Source organism: Scylla paramamosain, chromosome 5 (assembly GCF_035594125.1).
Source record: "Scylla paramamosain isolate STU-SP2022 chromosome 5, ASM3559412v1, whole genome shotgun sequence".
NCBI classification, from domain to species: Eukaryota; Metazoa; Arthropoda; class Malacostraca; order Decapoda; family Portunidae; genus Scylla; species Scylla paramamosain.
Window position 1 is genome coordinate 17,609,016 of NC_087155.1, and position 20,176 is coordinate 17,629,191.

The 20,176-nt window shown below is 43.9% G+C and overlaps 1 protein-coding gene across 2 annotated transcripts in view; it reads right to left on the minus strand.

Annotated features, from left to right (window-relative positions):
* Positions 1-20,176, minus strand: part of LOC135100607 (DNA-directed RNA polymerase II subunit RPB1-like) — a 147,747-nt gene that overhangs the window by 42,739 nt on the left and 84,832 nt on the right. The window contains exon 3 of one of the 2 annotated variants that reach the window (XM_064003672.1): positions 12,975-15,517. The exons of the other annotated variant lie outside the window; for it this stretch is intronic. Coding sequence (XP_063859742.1) covers positions 15,471-15,517 — 47 coding nt within the window. The 3' untranslated portion in view covers positions 12,975-15,470. Of the gene's footprint in view, positions 1-12,974; positions 15,518-20,176 lie in introns of those variants that run through there. 2 annotated transcript variants of the gene reach the window in all.

The window sequence follows — 20,176 nt, forward strand, 5'->3', positions numbered from 1 at the left end:
AGAAGGATGAGGAGAACTATGAATGACGGGAGGAGAAGGAGAAGAAGGAGAAATAGGAGGAGGAGGAGGAGGAGGAGGAGGAGGAGGAGGAGGAGGAGGAGGAGGAGGAGGAGGAGGAGGAGGAGGAAATTTTGGGCGTGCGCGGAGAAAGGAGAGAGGAAACAAATATACATCTTGGTAATAAAAATGATAAACTGACTCGTTTCTTCAAGAGTTCCATAACCCGATGGGCTGACGTCACCAGCGGCGAGGCGGGGACACGGCGACGGGAGAAGGAAAGGAAACCGAGAGAGAAAAGATAGAAAGAAAGAAAGAAAGAAAGGAGAAACAAAGCAAAAGTAATGAAACAAAGGAAGATGAATGAAAAAGTTCGGTAAAACAATCAGAAAAGAACGACAGTTGAGAGAGAGAGAGAGAGAGAGAGAGAGAGAGAGAGAGAGAGAGAGAGAGAGAGAGAGAGAGAGAGAGAGAGAGAGAGAGAGAGAGAGAGAGATACCTTAACTGATAAAAATCCTGTTGCTGCTGCTGCCCTTCCTCCTCCTCCTCCTCGTCGTCCTCCTCCTCCTCCTCCTCCTCCTCCTCCTCCATACACCATTAGCGGCAGGAGATCAACCAGAAGACAAAGAAAAGACTTAAATATCTTTTTCTTTCTTTTCTTTCTTTCTTTCTTCACTTAAACCGATCCCTTCACGAATTGCAAACTTCATTGCCGTGATTTCTAAACCCAGCGGCTTCTTCTTCCACTTCCTAATCTTCCTCCTCTTCTTAATCTGAATCCTCGTTTCACATCTATTTTTCCCCTCTCTCTCTCTCTCTCTCTCTCTCTCTCTCTCTCTCTCTCTCTCTCTCTCTCTCTCTCTCTCTCTCTCTCTCTCTCTTTCCCCTTATAAAGATGGCGGACGATAATGATAATGTACGGATTTAGTTTTCCTTTTTCTTCTTTCCTCTCGTGTTTCCGTAAAAGTTCTGTTTCCCTTTACAGCAAATATTCCTGGTTTTTTTTTTTTTTTGTTTATTTTTCATGCTATGCTTTTATGTACGTAGAGTGGAGGGAGAGACAGGCTGGAGGGAAGGGGAAGTCCTGCCGCTGACACTGTTCTCGGCTTTCTCACCTACACGTGTCGATGCAATGGAAGTTCTGGTGCACGCAATACATACATACATACATACATACATACATACATACATACATACATAGACAAATGTTACGTATATAGTCATTTATCACCACGCCTAGCTTATGAATTTAGTTATTATATAGGTTCATGTTTTTTTTTTTTTATTTCACAGTACTGTATACATATATATTTTTTTTCTGTCCTCCTCATCCATCTCTTTCTCAAATTCTTCCCTACTTTTACGGTCCTTCTTGCTCATATTTCTTCTCATCTCCTTTTCTTTTTCCCCTTCTCCTTTTCCGACTCTCGTTTCTACTCATTCTCTACATTTTTCTCTCTCTTCTTCCACCTCATTCTAGTTCTCGTCGTTGCCATTCTTACCCTAATACTCGTTATCCCCCTCTTCCACCTCGTACTCTTCCTCATTCCCCTCTTCGTTGTCCTATCGTACACTATTCCGCGTTCCCCAAACCTCATCGTCTCTCCTCTTCCTCCTCGTTCTTGTAAACTCAATAACTAAAATTGAACTACGCCACCAAGACTCACACGCACCCAACACATCACACCAAACACGCACCCCCTCCTACACATCAACACGCCTGTTCCCCTCCTCTTCTTCCCTTCCTTAGTGCTTTATCGCCTCTCCCTGCATCGCCACGCACTGACTCACGCCTCCTATTCCCGCTACTGTGTCTCTTCCTTGTCTTCAGCCAGCCTCGGTCTCCCCCTGCAAGTGTCATCAGAGGACTCACTGATTCTTCACCTCCGTGTCTCAGTTACTCAGTGTGGTCTTTGCAAACAGCGACGGGGAATCTTATCAGTAGGGTAAAGGATGGTAAGATGGACCTCTCTCTCTCTCTCTCTCTCTCTCTCTCTCTCTCTCTCTCTCTCTCTCTCTCTCTCTCTCTCTCTCTCTCTCTCTCTCACCTCATTATCCCTACGTTCTTTTTCATCACTTTTCTTTATTTTTTTCTGCTTCATCTTCTTTTGTATTACGTCTCTCTCTCTCTCTCTCTCTCTCTCTCTCTCTCTCTCTCTCTCTCTCTCTCTCTCTCTCTCTCTCTCTCTCTCTCTCTCTCTCTCTCTCTCTCTCTCTCTCTCTCTCTCTCTCTGTCTGTGTGTGTGTGTGTGTGTGTGTGTGTGTGTGTGTGTGTGTGTGTGTGTGTGTGTGTGTGTGTGTGTGTGTGTGTGTGTGTGTGTGTGTGTGTGTGTGTGTGTGTGTGTGTGTGTGTGTGTGTGTGTGTGTGTGTGTGTGTGTGTGGTGAGGAGATGGAAATGGCGTTCAGAAAAGACCCATTCAAAGAGAGGCTTCAGGGAATTTCTTCCACCTGATGCCATGTGTGTGTGTGTGTGTGTGTGTGTGTGTGTGTGTGTGTGTGTGTGTGTGTGTGTGTGTGTGTGTGTGTGTGTGTGTGTGTGTGTGTGTGTGTGTGTGTGTGTGTGTGTGTGGTAACTATGCCCTACCTATCACTGTACGCACTAAATACCCACGTACTCTATATATATTCAACTACGAGTAGTACACCATAAAGAAATCACAAAGATAGAAGGGACGAAGGTAAGTCATTCCCTTACGTGCCACAAGGAGACTCGTCGCCTGCATGAAAAGTCCAAGAGGTTTACGTTCAGGGACTCACTCATTCACGAAGTTCAAGGTCCCACGTATATAAAAATCCCTCCTCGTTTCAAGTATTTACACTCACTCGGGAGATTTATTGGTATATATATTCTAAAGATGTGTTTTGCTATTCTCGAGTTTTCCTATCAGAGAAGAGGGATTTACTTTTGGACCGTGTAGTAAACATTACGGTACGCACGTGAGCTTTCCAATTTCTACGCAGGCGGGAAAAGCTGCGTATAAAGAGTAGGCAGTAAAAAAAGGAGACAAAAAAGTGAGAGGCGATCAGTAGAAGAAAGAGACGATAAAGCTAGACGGGATAGAAGTGAAATGGAGTGGAAGGGAACGAGAAAAAGGTGATATGAGAGAGAGAGAGAGAGAGAGAGAGAGAGAGAGAGAGAGAGAGAGAGAGAGAGAGAGAGAGAGAGAGAGAGAGAGAGAGAGAGAGAGAGAGAGAACCACGCGAAGACTTGGATAGGATATTAAATCATCCAACCAACTTAGCCTTTTCGTAACCCTCGTAGCACACAGACAGACAGAAGTTCCCACCTCAGCAAGGAAGCAATAAGAAAGATAAAATGAGACAAGGAGGACAAGGAGGAGGAGAACAAAGAGGAAACCCTTGTAAGTCCAAAAAGTTACACGAATATTATAAAGTTCCGCCACATCCTCGCTACGACAGCCGGAAGAAAGAGAAATAAGCGGCGTTTGAATGGCATGAACGTGATTTTGAAAGTTACACAGAAAAGGATGTGAACGTGACAGGAGAATATGATCCCTGGGAAGAAAATGGAGAATAAAATACTAAGGAAAAGGAGGAACACAGCTGAGAGGGGACAAACAGGAGAGAGAGAGAGAGAGAGAGAGAGAGAGAGAGAGAGAGAGAGAGAGAGAGAGAGAGAGAGAGAGAGAGAGAGAGAGAGAGAGAGAGAGAGAGAGAGAGAGAGAGAGAGAGAGAGAGAGCAATGACACTTAAAGGCAAGGACAAGTTAATGAAGATAGAAAAATCAGAGATGAGAGTCAGTCGTTCTGGGAAAGGCAACACACACACACACACACACACACACACACACACACACACACACACACACACACACACACACACACACACACACACAAGGACACACATACAGAAAAGGAAATCTTCTCATCAAGCAGTACATTCCTGAGGCGACTTGCTCTAATATAGCAATTAACAACCACCACCACCACGACCACCACCACCACCACCACCACCACTCCTTCTATCACCACTAACATAAATACTACTACCACCCAGAGAAGGGAAAGTTATGTAATACTGGGCGATGCGGTGGTGGTGGTGGTGGTGGTGGTGGTGGTGGTGGTGGTGGCGGTGGTGGTGATGGTGGACGACGAGAAGTAAGGAAGGTTATCTAGAAACATGTTTAATTAACGTATTCATTGACGTGTATCAACTCCCTCATTACAAAGCGAGTGGGGCAGTAATCATATTCTCTCTCTCTCTCTCTCTCTCTCTCTCTCTCTCTCTCTCTCTCTCTCTCTCTCTCTCTCTCTCTCTCTCTCTGTGTCGTGTGCACATGTTTTCTTCTTTTCCACATTTTACGCATGATCTCAAGGGTAAACACACACACACACACACACACACACACACACACACACACACACACACACACACACACACACGAGAAAAGATTACTTATAGAAAATACATCTTTCCCTAACTTATACACCCATCCACCTACCATCCACCTAACAACACACCAGATCATCCATCCCATAACCCACGGAACCCTTTCACCAACCCACTGACCTCCACGAACCCCAACACACACACACACACACACACACACACACACACACACACACACACACACACACACACACACACACACACTCACACACACTCACACAGCGGGATTCCGGGAAGTTACCTTTGATATATTACAGGAGTTTCAATGCAACGCGTGAAAGATGACATCAAGAACTATTTTCTCCCCTTTGCTTGTCGGCACCGGAAGGACGAGAGAGAGAGAGAGAGAGAGAGAGAGAGAGAGAGAGAGAGAGAGAGAGAGAGAGAGAGAGAGAGAGAGAGAGAGAGAGAGAGATCCTAACATTTCCCCTTTCCTTTTTTTTTTTTTCTAGTGATGTCACCTTCCTCCTTCCCCTTCACCTGTTGTTTTCAGTGATTCCAGCTGGCGACGCGGTGACTTAAGAGACGCAACCTTACGTCTTATCAGTGAATTACTACTGCTTTAGAGCGCTGGCGCGGAACGAGATACAGAGAGAGAGAGAGAGAGAGAGAGAGAGAGAGAGAGAGAGAGAGAGAGAGAGAGAGAGAGAGAGAGAGAGAGAGAGAGAGAGAGAGAGAGAGAGACGTGACGGTGCAAAGGAAACGCGGAAAAAGAAGCAGACGAAGGGAAAAGGGAGAGAATGTAGAAATAGGTTAGGAAGAAGCAGAAATAAACACAGAATCAATGAGTTAAGAAGGGACTGAATGAGAAGCAGTGCGTGGGAAGGTAGGGCGGGTAAGACACAGTGAAGGTGGGCGGTGCTACTGAGGGTGGGGCTGACGCTGTGAGTGGGCGTGGTTGTCTGTGGGAGTGAAGGTGCTGGGAGGAGTGCTTGGTGGGGCGGGGCGAGGCGCCTGCACTGTTTTCGTAGCAACAGTGTATTTTTCCTCTGATTCCGATATCTCTCTCTCTCTCTCTCTCTCTCTCTCTCTCTCTCTCTCTCTCTCTCTCTCTCTCTCTCTCTCTCTCTGTGTGTGGTGTGTGTGTGTGTGTGTGTGTGTGTGTGTGTGTGTGTGTGTGTGGTGTGTGTGTGTGTGTGTGTGTGTGTGTGTGTGTGTGTGTGTGTGGGTGTGTGTGTGTGTGTGTGTGTGTGTGTGTGTGTGTGTGTGCGCGTGCGTGTGAACAGAAATGAGGACACACTCCACTTAGATCCAAACATCCTTCTCTCCTCCTCCTCCTCCTCCTCCTCCTCCTCCTCCTCCTCCTACTCCTCGTCCTCCTCTTCCAGTTTGGGGGACACACATCACATTTAAGTGATTAATAAGTTTCACACACAATTATCACAATCACACTGTTACTACTACTACTACTACTACTACTACTACTATTTTAACAACAGTGATCACTATTACTAACTCTATGACTCAAAGTATCATTACCACGATTCTTAAACTATCAAAGGTGTTGAAGCGGCGCCAACACGATAAGCTGGTGTTGAGCAGCAGGTGTGTCTCAAGCCAGACAGACACTTATATGAATGCCGCAAAACACCCATTAGTATGCACACATATGCCTCGTGAATATGAACTGCTTAACGAAACCACTTTGGTTCACGAAGAAATCATGTTAGTAATATACGTTAAATTAACCACTATACTAATAATATAAGTACGTAATAAATTCAGCATGCTAATAGTAAAAACTTTTCACATAGGAGCACTTCGGCACAAGCGAGAGTGATGTTCCGAAGTGAGGATTTTTCCCAGCAATTCTCCCTCCTCGTGAAAGAGTCTCTCGCGCCACTCACGCAAAACCTGACGGAAGAGCCATTCGCTATTGGAACCCTCCCTTGTGTAATAACGGCTTTACGAGGCAGCATCAATCATGTTCCGTGTTATGGTCGCCTTGAATGTAACGCCTGGTTTAAAGGGTATACCATCATCACTACCAATACTACCACTACCACCACTACAATGCTGCCATCACCACTACCACCTCTTTTCCCGATGCTTATGTGCACACGATCTTCCGAAAACCGTAAAACTATTGCAAAATGTTGGTTTAATAATTTTCCCTTCCTTGCACGTGTGTGTGTGTGTGTGTGTGTGTGTGTGTGTGTGTGGTGTGTGTGTGTGTGTGTGTGTGTGTGTGTGTGTGTGTGTGTGTGTGTGTGTGTGTGTGTGTGTGTGTGTGTGCATTGGCAAGTGTTAAAAGTATGTGTATGTGTGTGATTTAAACGTAAATATTTGGCAAGTGTACACTCGCACCGTAGAGCCTTCACCTCCACCTCTTCCTTTACTGTTTCCTTCTCTTTTATCTTCCCTCCTCCTCCTCCTCCTACTCCTCCTCCTCTTCCTTCTCTTCCAACTTGTCTTTCTATCCCTTCCTGCGTTCCTTTCCCGTTCATCATACTCCCATCATCATCATCGTCAGCAACAGTAGAAGTAACAGCAGCAGTCATCACCGCTCCACCACCAACACCATCGCCACCACATTTCTACCTCTAAATACATCACTATAAAATGCAAACACACACACACACACACACACACACACACACACACATATACACACACACACACACACACACACACACACACTATAATATAACAACACAAAAAAGTCATGTTACAGGATTTCCTGGCCACATTTGAACACAATAGTGGCGAAGAACTGACAACAAAAAGTGGCGCTAAGAGAGAGAGAGAGAGAGAGAGAGAGAGAGAGAGAGAGAGAGAGAGAGAGAGAGAGAGAGAGAGAGAGAGAGAGAGAGAGTATGGGTCCGCCTGATACAAGGAAATCTACAAAGGAAGAGGCAGTTTTTTGTACCTTCACTATTATACATGAACAAATAAAAGAGAAAAACGGGAGGACTGATTATGAGTAAGACATAATTAATTCACACAAATAAATAAAAAAATCTCTACAACCACCACTACCACCACTACCACTACTACTACTACTACTATTATTACTACTGTTACAACTACTTATTACGCAGATACACCGAAGATCGAACTCTGGACTGCCCCTCAGACCACTCGTCCTTATGTATGTAATTAAAACTTTTCTCTCATCAAGGTTCTTAGTGACGCGTTATCTCGAGTGTTTTCTTCTTTCCAATCTCGATCGAGGGGATGTGGAGGTGGTGGAAGGGGATGTGCAGGTGGTGGAGAGTGGTGGAGGTGGTATGGATGGAGTGAATGTATCTTAAGCTGTGTGGTGGTGGTACAAATGGTTTGGAGGTGGTGGAAGGTGTGTGTGGAGGTGGTGGGGGGACTGTGGAGGTGATGGCGATGTATGGAGGTGGTACAGATAATATGAATGTACCTGAGGGTGTTTGGAGGTGGTAAGGGCTGGAGGGAGTGCGTGTGGTAGGCATAACACATAACAAGGAAAGCGTGACAAAACACTGAAGAGAAATTAGAGGTGGTGACCGGGTGGTAAGGTAATGAAATGAACGAGAAGAGATGTATAGCATTGTACAGATCTGAAAGTAAGGGAAGGGAGAATTCGTACAGTACTGAGATGTTTCTGAAATAAAGTACGTATTTTGTGATGAAGAGATGGAAGGAAGACTGTGAAGGTGAACATCCCTGGAATCCCAAGTCGTCAGAAAGGGAGGTCGTGGTGCAGTTGCTCGGCGCGAGGTCTAGAAGCATGGAAGTGTGTGGGAGGAGAGAGCACTGAGGTGTACGAGCATACGAACATAAAAACACAAGGAAATAAAAGAAACTCCAAGAATTCATTAAGTCTACACGTGACAAGCATTCCATGAAAACTCCTGTATGCAACATGAAACGTAACTACATGAAATCTAACTACCCATTTCCACCTATCACCTGTCACTTAATTGTCACCCATCGATCTTTTATTACAATGAGAATGATTCCGAGAAGGGAAGAAACAGCCATGAAGGTATTTCGCTACGATGAGATGCACACTTTAACCTCTATATTAAAGGTGGGAAGGTTAAGTAAGATCATTATAAATACACCTGTTCTCTTTCACTATGTAATTTAGTGTAACTAGTGAAGAGAAAGTACAGGCAGAGTTACGTTCGGTGCGTGTGTTCTGCAATGCTGCCTAGACATGCTGCGTTTAGATGCAATGAAAGAGTATGCTAAAGATTTAATCCATCCATTACATTTCACCAGTAATTTAATCATTTATACATCTACTTCCAAATAAACGAGCTCGCTTTTGATATGCAAGTTAATAAATCGCAGAATACAAGCGAGATAATTGTTATATCTAAGTGTGAAGAACATCTTTGCAAACTATCCGTACAGAAGAAAGGAACAGTTTCTAGACAGACGAAGACAATAGCACGCCTGTGAATAGCAACACGCCTCTGCTCTTAAGCATTTTGCTCAAGAGGATTTCGACACGACGTCTTTGTATCGCATGGATCTACGTTACGATGCTGCTCCAACCGCATTTAAGGCTTTCCCTGCTTACCTAGATAAAAAGGAAAAAAAAAGACACTTAAAAGGAAGCCCCTGACACCTCCCCCTGTTTGTGATACAGCCCCACAAGAAGCTGCTGTTTCTGCCCCAGATGTGCCAGAAAATCATCCTGAAATAAACCTAAGTGATTCACCAAGCAAAGGCCTGGTGAAGAGGAAACAGGGAAGAAACAGATAATTCATCAAGTCTAGTAGAAATTTAAAGTTTTGCATCAGAAAACAAGAAGATTAGTAAGAATCCCGTCTGTGTTTAATGATCAGTGTTTTTATGAAAAAATACCTCGTCAGTGAGAAAAGTGTGCATGCTTGAGTCATGTGGTGGCGGAGTGAGTGACCTTGTGACAAGACAGGCGGCTAAAAATAGTGGTGAGCCCTTGTCTGCCCGCTATGGTCCTGCTTTCAAAATTTTTATCACTTACTTCCTTTTTTATTCTCGACGAGTGCTTTTAAGTATTTGCAAGGAAACCTCACGGCATTTGCCTCTCACAGCCACGAACACTACAAAAACATTACAACAGTAAAGGTAAAGCCATTCCCTGATTCACCGCCTAGTCGTTCAGTGCACTCAAGCAGCAAGTTCAGTCATCTGCATGCAGTTGCAGAGTTTTTCCTCATTAATATTTAATGAAATGGCTATTCATTAAGAGAGACAGTGGAATGGCAATAAATATAATGGATTTATCGACAAGGGAACTGAACTGGATAATGAATGTGTACCAGTTTCATAATAAAGTCACACAGGTATGCCTTTGAAGTACCAAGTAGTTAGTTTTAACATGTGGACTCGGTAGTGTTGAAAGAAATCATTTTGCTTTGAAAGTACCGAATTAACTTCCAGTAGCATTGCAGCAGTTGAGACTTACCAAAAGGTCAAATACAGACGTGTGGCCTGACAGTTTACTGCACGGCATAAACCTCTTAAAGACTCAAAATTAGTATTAAAACGTGCAAATTATCATTATTCAGATGGGTGTAATTACGTAGTATAATTTCGCCGGTTATAAAGTGTAAATTTAAGGCACCTGTTTAAATGCAATATATTGTTGACATTAACACAATAGTTCCATTTCATTCTCCTGGTTACGAGTGTTATCAGCAAGAGCAAACAGTGTAAAGAGGGAAAAAACGGAGGGCGCCTCTGAGACTCAACGCAACATACAACAACATTTACACAGCGGAAGAGGAACAGACATGTCTTCACTAAGCAGACTCGTGCATTACATACTCTCTCTACTCCTCACCCTATGACTAGAAGTGACAGCATGAGACTTACTACTTCATCTGAGTGACCCTAGTAGACGATAAGATCAGCAAAAATAAACTACAAGGAGATTAAGATATTCAGTTACCTCTTTCGGTTAGTGAAGCCTTCTGAATTATAAACATGGCGCTACACTATTTTATTCAGCTCAAGGAGACGCCACAGAGGTTAAAGCCATGAAGGGTCACTACCTCTACGCTTGCAAGTGGTCGTGGAAGGACATTGAAGGTGAGAGGGATAAATATAGTGTTGGACAAGAGGACCGTGAGGTGTTTGAATGTGTCAGCATCAGTGGTAAGGACGCAGTGAGGTAGGTGTGTGTGTGTGTGTGTGTGTGTGTGTGTGTGTGTGTGTGTGTGTGTGTGTGTGTGTGTGTGTGTGTGTGTGTGTGTGGAAAGGAGAGGAAAAGGAAGATAGGCGTTGAAGTGTGGAACATCACTTGTGAGGAGGCAGCGAGGTGTGTGGGTGGCGAGGAAGGGTGATAGCAAGAGCGTGGGTTCTTCAGCACCCTCACAACCACCACCACCACCGCCACCACCACCACCACTACAGTCTACCGCCTTATCAGGAAGGGAGCAACAAATTGAGGCCACGCGAGAGATAAAGGAATGCTATCTTACACCACTCTCACTGAAAATCATCCTTCTGTCTATTACTATTATGTCATTAGATTGGTTGCAGCTTCGTCTGTTGAGCTTGTGTGGATGATAATGATGACACAAGTAGTAGTAGTAGTAGTAGTAGTAGTAGTAGTAGTAGTAGTAGTAGTAGTAGTAGTAGTAGTAGTAGTAGTAGTAGTAGTTGTTGTTGTTGTTGTTGTTGTTGTTGTTGTTGTTGTTGTTGTTGTTGTTGTTGTTGTTGTTGTTGTTGTTGTTGTTGTTGTTGTTGTTGTTGTAGTAGTAGTAGTAGTAGTAGTAGTAGTAGTAGTAGTAGTAGTAGTAGTAGTAGTAGTAGTAGTAGTAGTAGTAGTAGTAGCAGCAGCAGCAGCAGCAGCAGCAGCAGCAGCAGCAGCAGCAGCAGCAGCAGCAGCAGCAGCAGCAGCAGCAGCAGCAGCAGCAGTAGTAGTAGTAGTAGTAGTAGTAGGGATGGGCTCCAAGGCTCAGTGCTTCTACTCAAGACTAGCCGACCTAATGGCAGAAAAGAAGCACCAGCCAAGGAGCCATGTCGTCGCATGGATGAGGTGCCGTCTCTCATTCTCCCTCCTCAGATCTGCCCTCCTGTGTCTCAGAGGGAAAAGGCATTCCACTCCCATACCTGCAGACTTAGGAGGCCTCGACTGCGAGGCTACAGTGGTGGAGAGTGGCATAAGAGTAGATAGAGTAGAGGTAGAGTGAATTTATAGTTAACAACTAATGTTTATATTATAGAGCATTAGATATGGTTGGATGCCACAGTCATTAGCGAGAGCTGGGGATAATGACCTCCAAGTAATGGAGCCCCTAATTGACACATCAATAAACATGGGGTGGAGGTATTATGTAGTAGTAGTAAAAAAAAAAAAAAAAAAAACACGTAGTAGTAGTAGTAGTAGTAGTAGTAGTAGTAGTAGTAGTAGTAGTAGTAGTAGTAGTAGTAGTAATAGTAGCAGCAGCAGCAGCAGCAGCAGCAGCAGCAGCAGCAGCAGCAGCAGCAGCAGCAGCAGCAGCAGCAGCAGCAGCAGTAGTAGTAGTAGTAGTAGTAGTAGTAGTAGTAGTAGTAGTAGTAGTAGTAGTAGTGGTAGCATCAGAGCAACAGTAGGAGTAATACTAGTAGCTACAATCGTGGTAGTCATTATATTTTACAGTTATTTCTAGCAGCGGTTTCATCATTATCTTACGAATTATTTCATGTTCCCGCCACCGCCGCGCTGCCCATCACCTAATCTGACCTGGATTCGAATCTTCACCGCGGGTGACAACCCGCTTACCTGACTCACCTAGCTGTCCGTCCACCCTTCCATCGTTGGCAGGTTAATGAACACACACACACACACACACACACACACACACACACACACACACACACACACCCGCTTAAGCGACTGAGTATGACAAATATCCCATCCAATCTTGATTAAAGTGTGAACCAGTGATTTAATTCCTTTAACGACTGCCCAGGCAAAGCATGGTACAAGTTAGCAATTCTGTTTCTTTTGATGATTTCTGCTAATCATTAAATATTTTTGCTATTCGCTCACAAAAGACTACTGCAATAAGATTTCTTTTAAGTCTCTCTCTCTCTCTCTCTCTCTCTCTCTCTCTCTCTCTCTCTCTCTCTCTCTCTCTCTCTCTCTCTCTCTCTCTCTCTCTCTCTCAGTGCCACCTACGTGGTTCTCTCCTTGGCCTGTCTTGCTGATACAGTGCTGTGCCACACCCGCCTGCCTCAGTGATAACACACACGGAAGCCTCACTGTTGCCTGCACACCGTCGCCTTGGACAAAAGAATGAATACCTTGGTGCTGAGTCAATCTGTCACAGCTAGAGACCAAGGCAAGGAGATGGTGCTACTATAACTTTTACTCCTGCTGCTGCTGCTACTAACCACTACTACTACTACTACTACTACTACTACTACTACTACAAATAATAATAATACCACTTCTATCTCTACTATTACAACTGGTACTGGTATTACCACCACCACCACCACCATTACAACAACTACTACTACTGTTTAAGGCAAAAACACATAACACTACGGATGCGTTCAACATAATACCGTACTGTGAGTGTAAAAATAAACCGTACCCTAAAAACTAATGGAAAGTGTGTGTGTGTGTGTGTGTGTGTGTGTGTGTGTGTGTGTGTGTGTGTGTGTGTGTGTGTGTGTGTGTGTGTGTGTGTGTGTGTGTGTGTGTGTGTGTGTGTGTGTGTGTGAACCGGACGTGCTGGTATGCGGGGCTGGAATGTGGCGTCAGAATCATCCTTTGGGTACGAGTACGGGGCGAAGGGCACGTCACGGAGCCCCTACCTGCACTCCTCACTGTTACCCTACTGAGGAGCGTACGAGTAGCAGTGGAAAGGTGGTTGTAGTAGAAGTAGTAGTAGTAGTAGTAGTAGTAGTAGTAGTAGTAGTAGTAGTAGTAGTAGTAGTAGTAGTAGTAGTAGTAGTAGTAATAGCAGCACCAACAACAGCAGCAGTAGTGGTAAAGAAGGCACAATTCTCTTCACACTGCGAGCCTTGGCGTTCTTTTCTCAGCACAGGCATTTTAATCTCCCTTTTTACCTCCCCGTTGACAATGGTGTTAGGCCTCGGGAGCCGCGGCAGCCCCTCTACCTTCCCAGGCCCGTAATCCGCGGCGATGAACTGGGAGGGCGTGGCTGATGTGCTTCGCGGGGCCTGGCGGGGATTGGCTGCGTGAATGGTGTCTGGGATCGAGTGGTGTTAGATCAGCAGTTGGTACAATCAGCTGGGGATCAGACCGATGAGAAGGTTTACGTGGGGACTCTGGGATTGGGTGAAGGCATTTATGTTATTTCGTGGGAGGTTATGACTCATTCAGTGCCTATGCTTTTCTTTCAGGTATTTCCTCTACGCTTTGAAAGAGTGTAGTTGTCTTTTGCAGTACAGTTTATAATTTCGACAGATGAACAGGCTTACGAGGGAACTCTAGGACTGAAGAAGTGTGTTTATGATATTTCGTTGGAAGTTATGAATCATTAAGGGCTTAAACTTTTCCTTCCGGTATTTCCTTTAGAATTTTAAAACTCTAATTCTCACTTGTAGTACAATGTATAATTTCGACTTGACAACAAAGGAGAATAAATTATTAAACTAATTTGTGAAGGTACACGGTATATTAAAAATTATACCTTACAATACACCTTTTCATAAGAGCGACTCTTCTGTGTAAGTTTGCAGTGAAAGGGAAAGTAATCTGTTCAATACTCTAATCCCAAAACACTTGTCTAAAGAAAACCAAATAGAAATTAGAGATTGTCAATTACCTATAACATTCGACAAAAATGTATATAAACATAAAGAGAAATATCACCAAACTATACATCTTTAAAAATCTTTATCATAGTTCGCAATTAACTAAGTATTTGCGCATCTGTGGATGACGTCACTGTAAAGATAAGCAATTAAACAAAGTTCTGAGTGGACTAAGTGAGGAAAGTCCCAGTTTGAAGAGCCAGGCTGATGTAATACTGACTAAACCTCACCGAGTGTAAGGTCACTATCAACTAAACTGCAATTCACCACTCTATTGCTAACCAGATCTCACATAAGCCGCTCCTAACATCTGGCGCTGCCGTGGACACCAATCCCTCCACAATGTTTGTTGTACTTGAGGCTGTCTGCGTTAATCGACCTCGTTTTCCTTCATAAACATAAGATCCTGCTTTGTAAATCAAGTGCTAAGTAAATAAGATCCGCTTACGCCGGCTATTCTCGTCACAAGCTGCAGTATCTGGGCCATTATCAAGAAACACTTGTGAATTATTCCCCGTAAGAAATTTATGGGACACTTTAATTTATCCTCTCGTGTAAATAACAATTTTGCAGGTGAGACTTGGCAAATGAACTAAGTAGAGGTTTTAAACAAGGGGCATGCACGTTATATCTATATTGTTTTGTTCGTAGAATTCTCTCTCTCTCTCTCTCTCTCTCTCTCTCTCTCTCTCTCTCTCTCTCTCTCTCTCTCTCTCTCTCTCTCTCTCTCTCTGAACGAACAAAGAAAGAAAAAAAGTTAGAGAGTGAGGGGAGAGATGAAAGCTAAATCAAGATAAAGATGAGATGAATTCAAAAAAAAAATTCCAGGAAAAAAATAACCGCTGACATAAAATACACGGAACAATATCAACTACTACTACTATTACTACTACTACTACTACTACTGCAACCACTACACACATACACGCACACACACACACACATATATACACACGCACTAATACCATCTCGTCATTCCTCTCCAGCAAATAAAAATACTGTATACAAAATTAGGGCGAAAACTAAAGAAAAAAAAATATATATATATCAAGCGAGACTTCATTGCCACGAAAAATTAAGGAAAAAAAAAAAAAAAGGAACGAGAAAAGGAATTACGTCGCCCAATTTCCGCTCTGGTTTTCACTTTTTACTTATTTGCAACGATAAAAAGAAACAAGAACATGAAAAAAAATAATAAATAATGCCAGGAAACTCCCTGTCCTTTCTGTTCTTTGTTCCAATCATTCACTGTGACTTGTTTCATCTGCACACACACACACACACACACACACACACACACACACACACACACACACCTTTGACCCAGATTGAAGCACAACATACATACCCTTTGCATCTGAGCCTTGCCTCCCCACCCTTACCTGTCCTGCTCCCGCCTCAGGTGAGATGTGTAGAATAACATACCTGCAAAGAAAAAGCAACTGTTACAATTTCATTAAATTCTCGTAGCAAAGAATACATTTTCATATTATTTTCTTTATTCTGTGACCTGTCCTAGTTGTCTATTAACTTTTTTCTTTTGTGTGTATGTCCTGCTTCGTTTTTCTTTTTCGTGTGTTTATGCTTTTTCTCTTTTCTTCTCAGGGATGATAAAAAAAAAAAAAGTGTGCGCGATCCGACCCCTCGGCGTTCATATACTGGCTTATCATAGCAAGGTGCAAAAAGATTTACTGAAGAATACTGTTGGTATCTTTCCTCTATTTTTTACTACCACTATCATCACCAACTACTAGATACTATTATTATTATCATTATAATCATTACTATTATTATCATTATTACTATTTCAGCACACTACTAACTACTACTACTACTACTACTACAACCATCACCATTACTACTACTACTACTACTTCTGTTTCTATATGTACACAATTATTACTGATCTTACATTTATCAACACCACCAATGCTACCACACATCTCAATAAGGACAAACAATTTTATTACAATTTCATGACACATTTGTCAAAACCCTCTCACTCTGCATTGGGTTCACACAGATACGAAAACAAAACAGAACAAAACAAAACAACAACACGATAGGGAAATCTTACACGAATAAACAAAACAATCCGCAACAACACGAAAAGAGGCACACAAACGCACACACGAAAGGGAAATCTCACGAGTATAAAACAAAAATTCCACAACATAAAGAATACAAGAATGAACAAGAATCGCTGACCTTGACTATATTAAAATGGCTTCACAAGCTTTAATGTATTTCACCCGCTGCTATAAACTCTGCAGGGCGTCTTCTACTGCCCATGCAAAAAAGTTATCGTTTTACGCACCACGCCAGCACATCAAAGTAAAACACTATTTGATGTTATTAGAAAGTTCGCAAAACCCAATTCAGAGTATTTATCAGAGAGAGAGAGAGAGAGAGAGAGAGAGAAATCCCAGCAGTCTGTTGAGGCGCTAAGGTGGAAAATAAGACAACAAAGTAACATCTACCACGCCGCCAGAAAGAGGAGGAGGAGGAGGAGGAGGAGGAGGAGGAGGAGGAGGAGGAGGAGGAGGAGGAGAAGCGTCAACATCAAGACCTACAAAGCCTCAGGAAAGACAGTCGTTCTCCTTCAGCTCCCGAGAAAAAAAAAAAAAAAAAAAAAAGGGAGAGAAAAAGAAGATGGGAGCTCTGTGCGGGAGGAACGGAGGAGCCGCGACGGTTTAGGACGAGAAACAAAGTCGCTCGAGGCACGTTCCAGCGATTTCCCTCTTGATTCTGTTCGGTCGATTCGTCCTCAGCGCACCACCATCACTACCAAGACCACCACCACCACTACCTTAAACACCATCAGCAACACCAACACTACCACCACCAACAGCAAAACAACACCACTACCACTAGCAACCACCATCAGCAACACCAACACTACCACCACCAACAGCAAACAACACCACTACCACTAGCAACACCCTCAACACCATCAACAACCATCACCATCAACACCACTGCCAATTCTGTCTGTTTATATCAGTCTTTACGTCTATCTGTCTGTCTATCTTTCTTTGTGTCTTTGTCTGTCCTTCTTTGTGTCTCTGTCCATCTCTCTCTCTCTCTCTCTCTCTCTCTCTCTCTCTCTCTCTCTCTCTCTCTCTCTCTCTCTCTCTCTCTCTCTCTCTCTCTCTCTCTCTCTCCGTTCCTTCCCTGGTGTCTAGTTTTATGTCCCTTTATACGTTCTCTCTCTCTCTCTCTCTCTCTCTCTCTCTCTCTCTCTCTCTCTCTCTCTCTCTCTCTCTCTCTCTCTCTCTCTCTCTCTCTCTCTCTCTCTCTCTCTCTCTCTCTCTCTCTCTCTTTCCCTCTCTGTGCCTTTGTGCCGGGTGTTTTCGTACCGTGGTGTCGGGCTGGGAGCGAGGAGGGAGTCTCGTTAGTGCAGCAACAGTACCCCAATGTTGGACACTGCGCCTCGCCGGTTTGTCAAAGGAAAGCAAGTACAATAGTTGCTTGGGTCTATCATTGTTGCTTCTGCTGGTCCTGTTACTGCTGTTATTGTCGTTATTGCTTACTGCTATTGCTGCTGCTACTACCACTACTACTACATGCATAAGTTATTTGAGATTATTACTGTTGTTATCATTATTATTATTGTTGTTGCTACCACTGCAACAACAAGTAGGAAGGAACTGGTTATCAAATAAAGTGGTAGATGAATGGAATGGACTCAGTAATCATAACCAGGTTATTAGTGCCAAATCATTAAGGAGCTTTAAAAGAAAATTAGACGTATTTATGGATGGGGATGATAGTGGAAATGGGTAGATATGCTTCATACAGGGAGGGAGTGTCACGTGCAGGCCTGATGGCTTTCTGCAGCTTCCCTTATTTTCTTATGTTCTTATGTTCTTAAGTACAACAATTAATACTAACTACTACTACTACTACTACTACTACTACTACTACTACTACTACTACTACTACTACTACTACTACTACTATTACTACCACTACTACTACTACTACTACTACTACTACTACTACTACTACTATGTACTTCTCCCACGACTGTTACAACTACCACTGTAATCGGAGACAGGTAATTAATCTTTTTATAAAACATTGCGTTTCTTTGCTACATGTTTCCCTTTTTCTCCACACACGCAGAGAGAGAGAGAGAGAGAGAGAGAGAGAGAGAGAGAGAGAGAGAGAGAGAGAGAGAGAGAGAGAGAGAGAGAGAGAGAGAGAGCAGAGAGAGCGTCACTCGCTCCACACCACAAGTCTTAGGAGCGATCTGTGTTATTTTCACGACAGCAATTAAAATTTGTTCCCGCACTCACTTCTCGCTTCTGTCTGTGCGTTATGGTGTGGTGTCTTGTGGTGTGGTGGAGGCTTGTCTGTGCGTGGTGTGGTTGTGTTGGAGAGCTGTCTATATGTGGCGTGGCGTGGCGTGGTGTGGTGTGGCGTGGTGGAGGTTTGTCTGTACACGGTGTGGTGTGGTGTGACGGAAGCTTCTCTGTGCGTGGCGTGGCGTGGCATGGTGTGTGGTGGTGTGGTGGAGGAGTGTTCGGGGCGCGTGGCGGGGGAGGAAGGGTTCGTGAGGGGGCGACGTGGGCACTGCTGGCGCCGCTGGATCAATGAATGTGTCTAAGGTCCCTTGTCTCCTGCTGCAGTTCACACTTTTCCGCCGAGAACTGTCACTGTTAGGCAATGTTAAGTGTATTAGTAGCAGCATAGGGAGGAACACAAAGAAACGAAGAACTAAAGGCAGTAGATCTAATGGCACTTAAAAGGGTATTATGCTATCTGATATAAACTAAGATATGTATGGTTGTAAATGCGAAATAGTAGAAGTCGTAATAATAAGGACTAATTGTTGTTGAAGTGTTATTATTAATAGTGGCAATGGAGTTAATAATAAGTAGTAGTAGTAGTAGTAGTAGTAGTAGTAGTGGTAGTAGTAGCAGTAGTAGTAGTAACAGAAAACGATATTGTTGTAGAAGTACTAATATGAAGAGTAACAACAGTAATAGCAATGCCAACCACAACAATAGCACCAGTATTCGCGGCAGCTACAGTACGAGGTCATTTAATTTTGCATACATAAACATTTCAGTAGTAGTGGCAATAACAGTAATAGTAGTAGTAGTGGTAGTGGTGGTCGTGGCAGTAGTAGTAGTAGTAGTAGTAGTAGTAGTAACAAGTGTTGAGTAATAATATGTGTTACAGTACCATTATCTTATTTAATAGTCATTTCTTGCTACTTTGTCTGGCTTGCTTTCCTTGAACACACACACACACACACACTCTCTCTCTCTCTCTCTCTCTCTCTCTCTCTCTCTCTCTCTCTCTCTCTCTCTCTCTCTCTCTCACACACACACACACACACACACACACACACACACACACACACACACACACACACACACATACACAGAGCGAGGTTACGAGGTCATGACGCAATATCCGGCGGGAGAGTGAAACAGCGGCACAGGCGGGGAGAGAGAGAGAGAGAGAGAGAGAGAGAGAGAGAGAGAGAGAGAGAGAGAGAGAGAGAGAGAGAGAGAGAGAGAGAGAGAGAGAGAGAGAGAGAGAGAGAGAGAGAGAGAGAGAGAGAGAGAGAGAGAGAGAGAGAGAGAGAGAGAGAGAGAGAGGGAAGAGGAGAGAGGGAAGAGGAGAGAGGGAAGAGGAGAGAGAGAAGAGGAGAGGGAGAAGAGAGGGAGAGGAGAAGGAGAGGAGAGGGAGAGGGGAGGGAGAGAGGGAAAGGGAGATGGGAGGGAGAGAGGGAAAGGGAGAGGGGAGGGAGAGAGGAAGAGGGAGAAGGGGGAAAGAGGGAGGGCCAGGAGAGGAGGAGAGAGGAAGGGCCAGGAGAGGGGGATGGAGGGAGAATATGGATGTGGATCGTGGAGTGGCGTATGAGAGAGAGAGAGAGAGAGAGAGAGAGAGAGAGAGAGAGAGAGAGAGAGAGAGAGAGAGAGAGAGAGAGAGAGAGAGAGATTGTATAGAACGCAACACAAAGAGGAAGAGGTTCAAGAGGAGAAGGAGAGGAAAGGAGGACGAAAAGGTGGAGGAGGAGGAAGCTTGTGTAGTCGAGAAACACCTACGTACACCTGAACAGAGTCA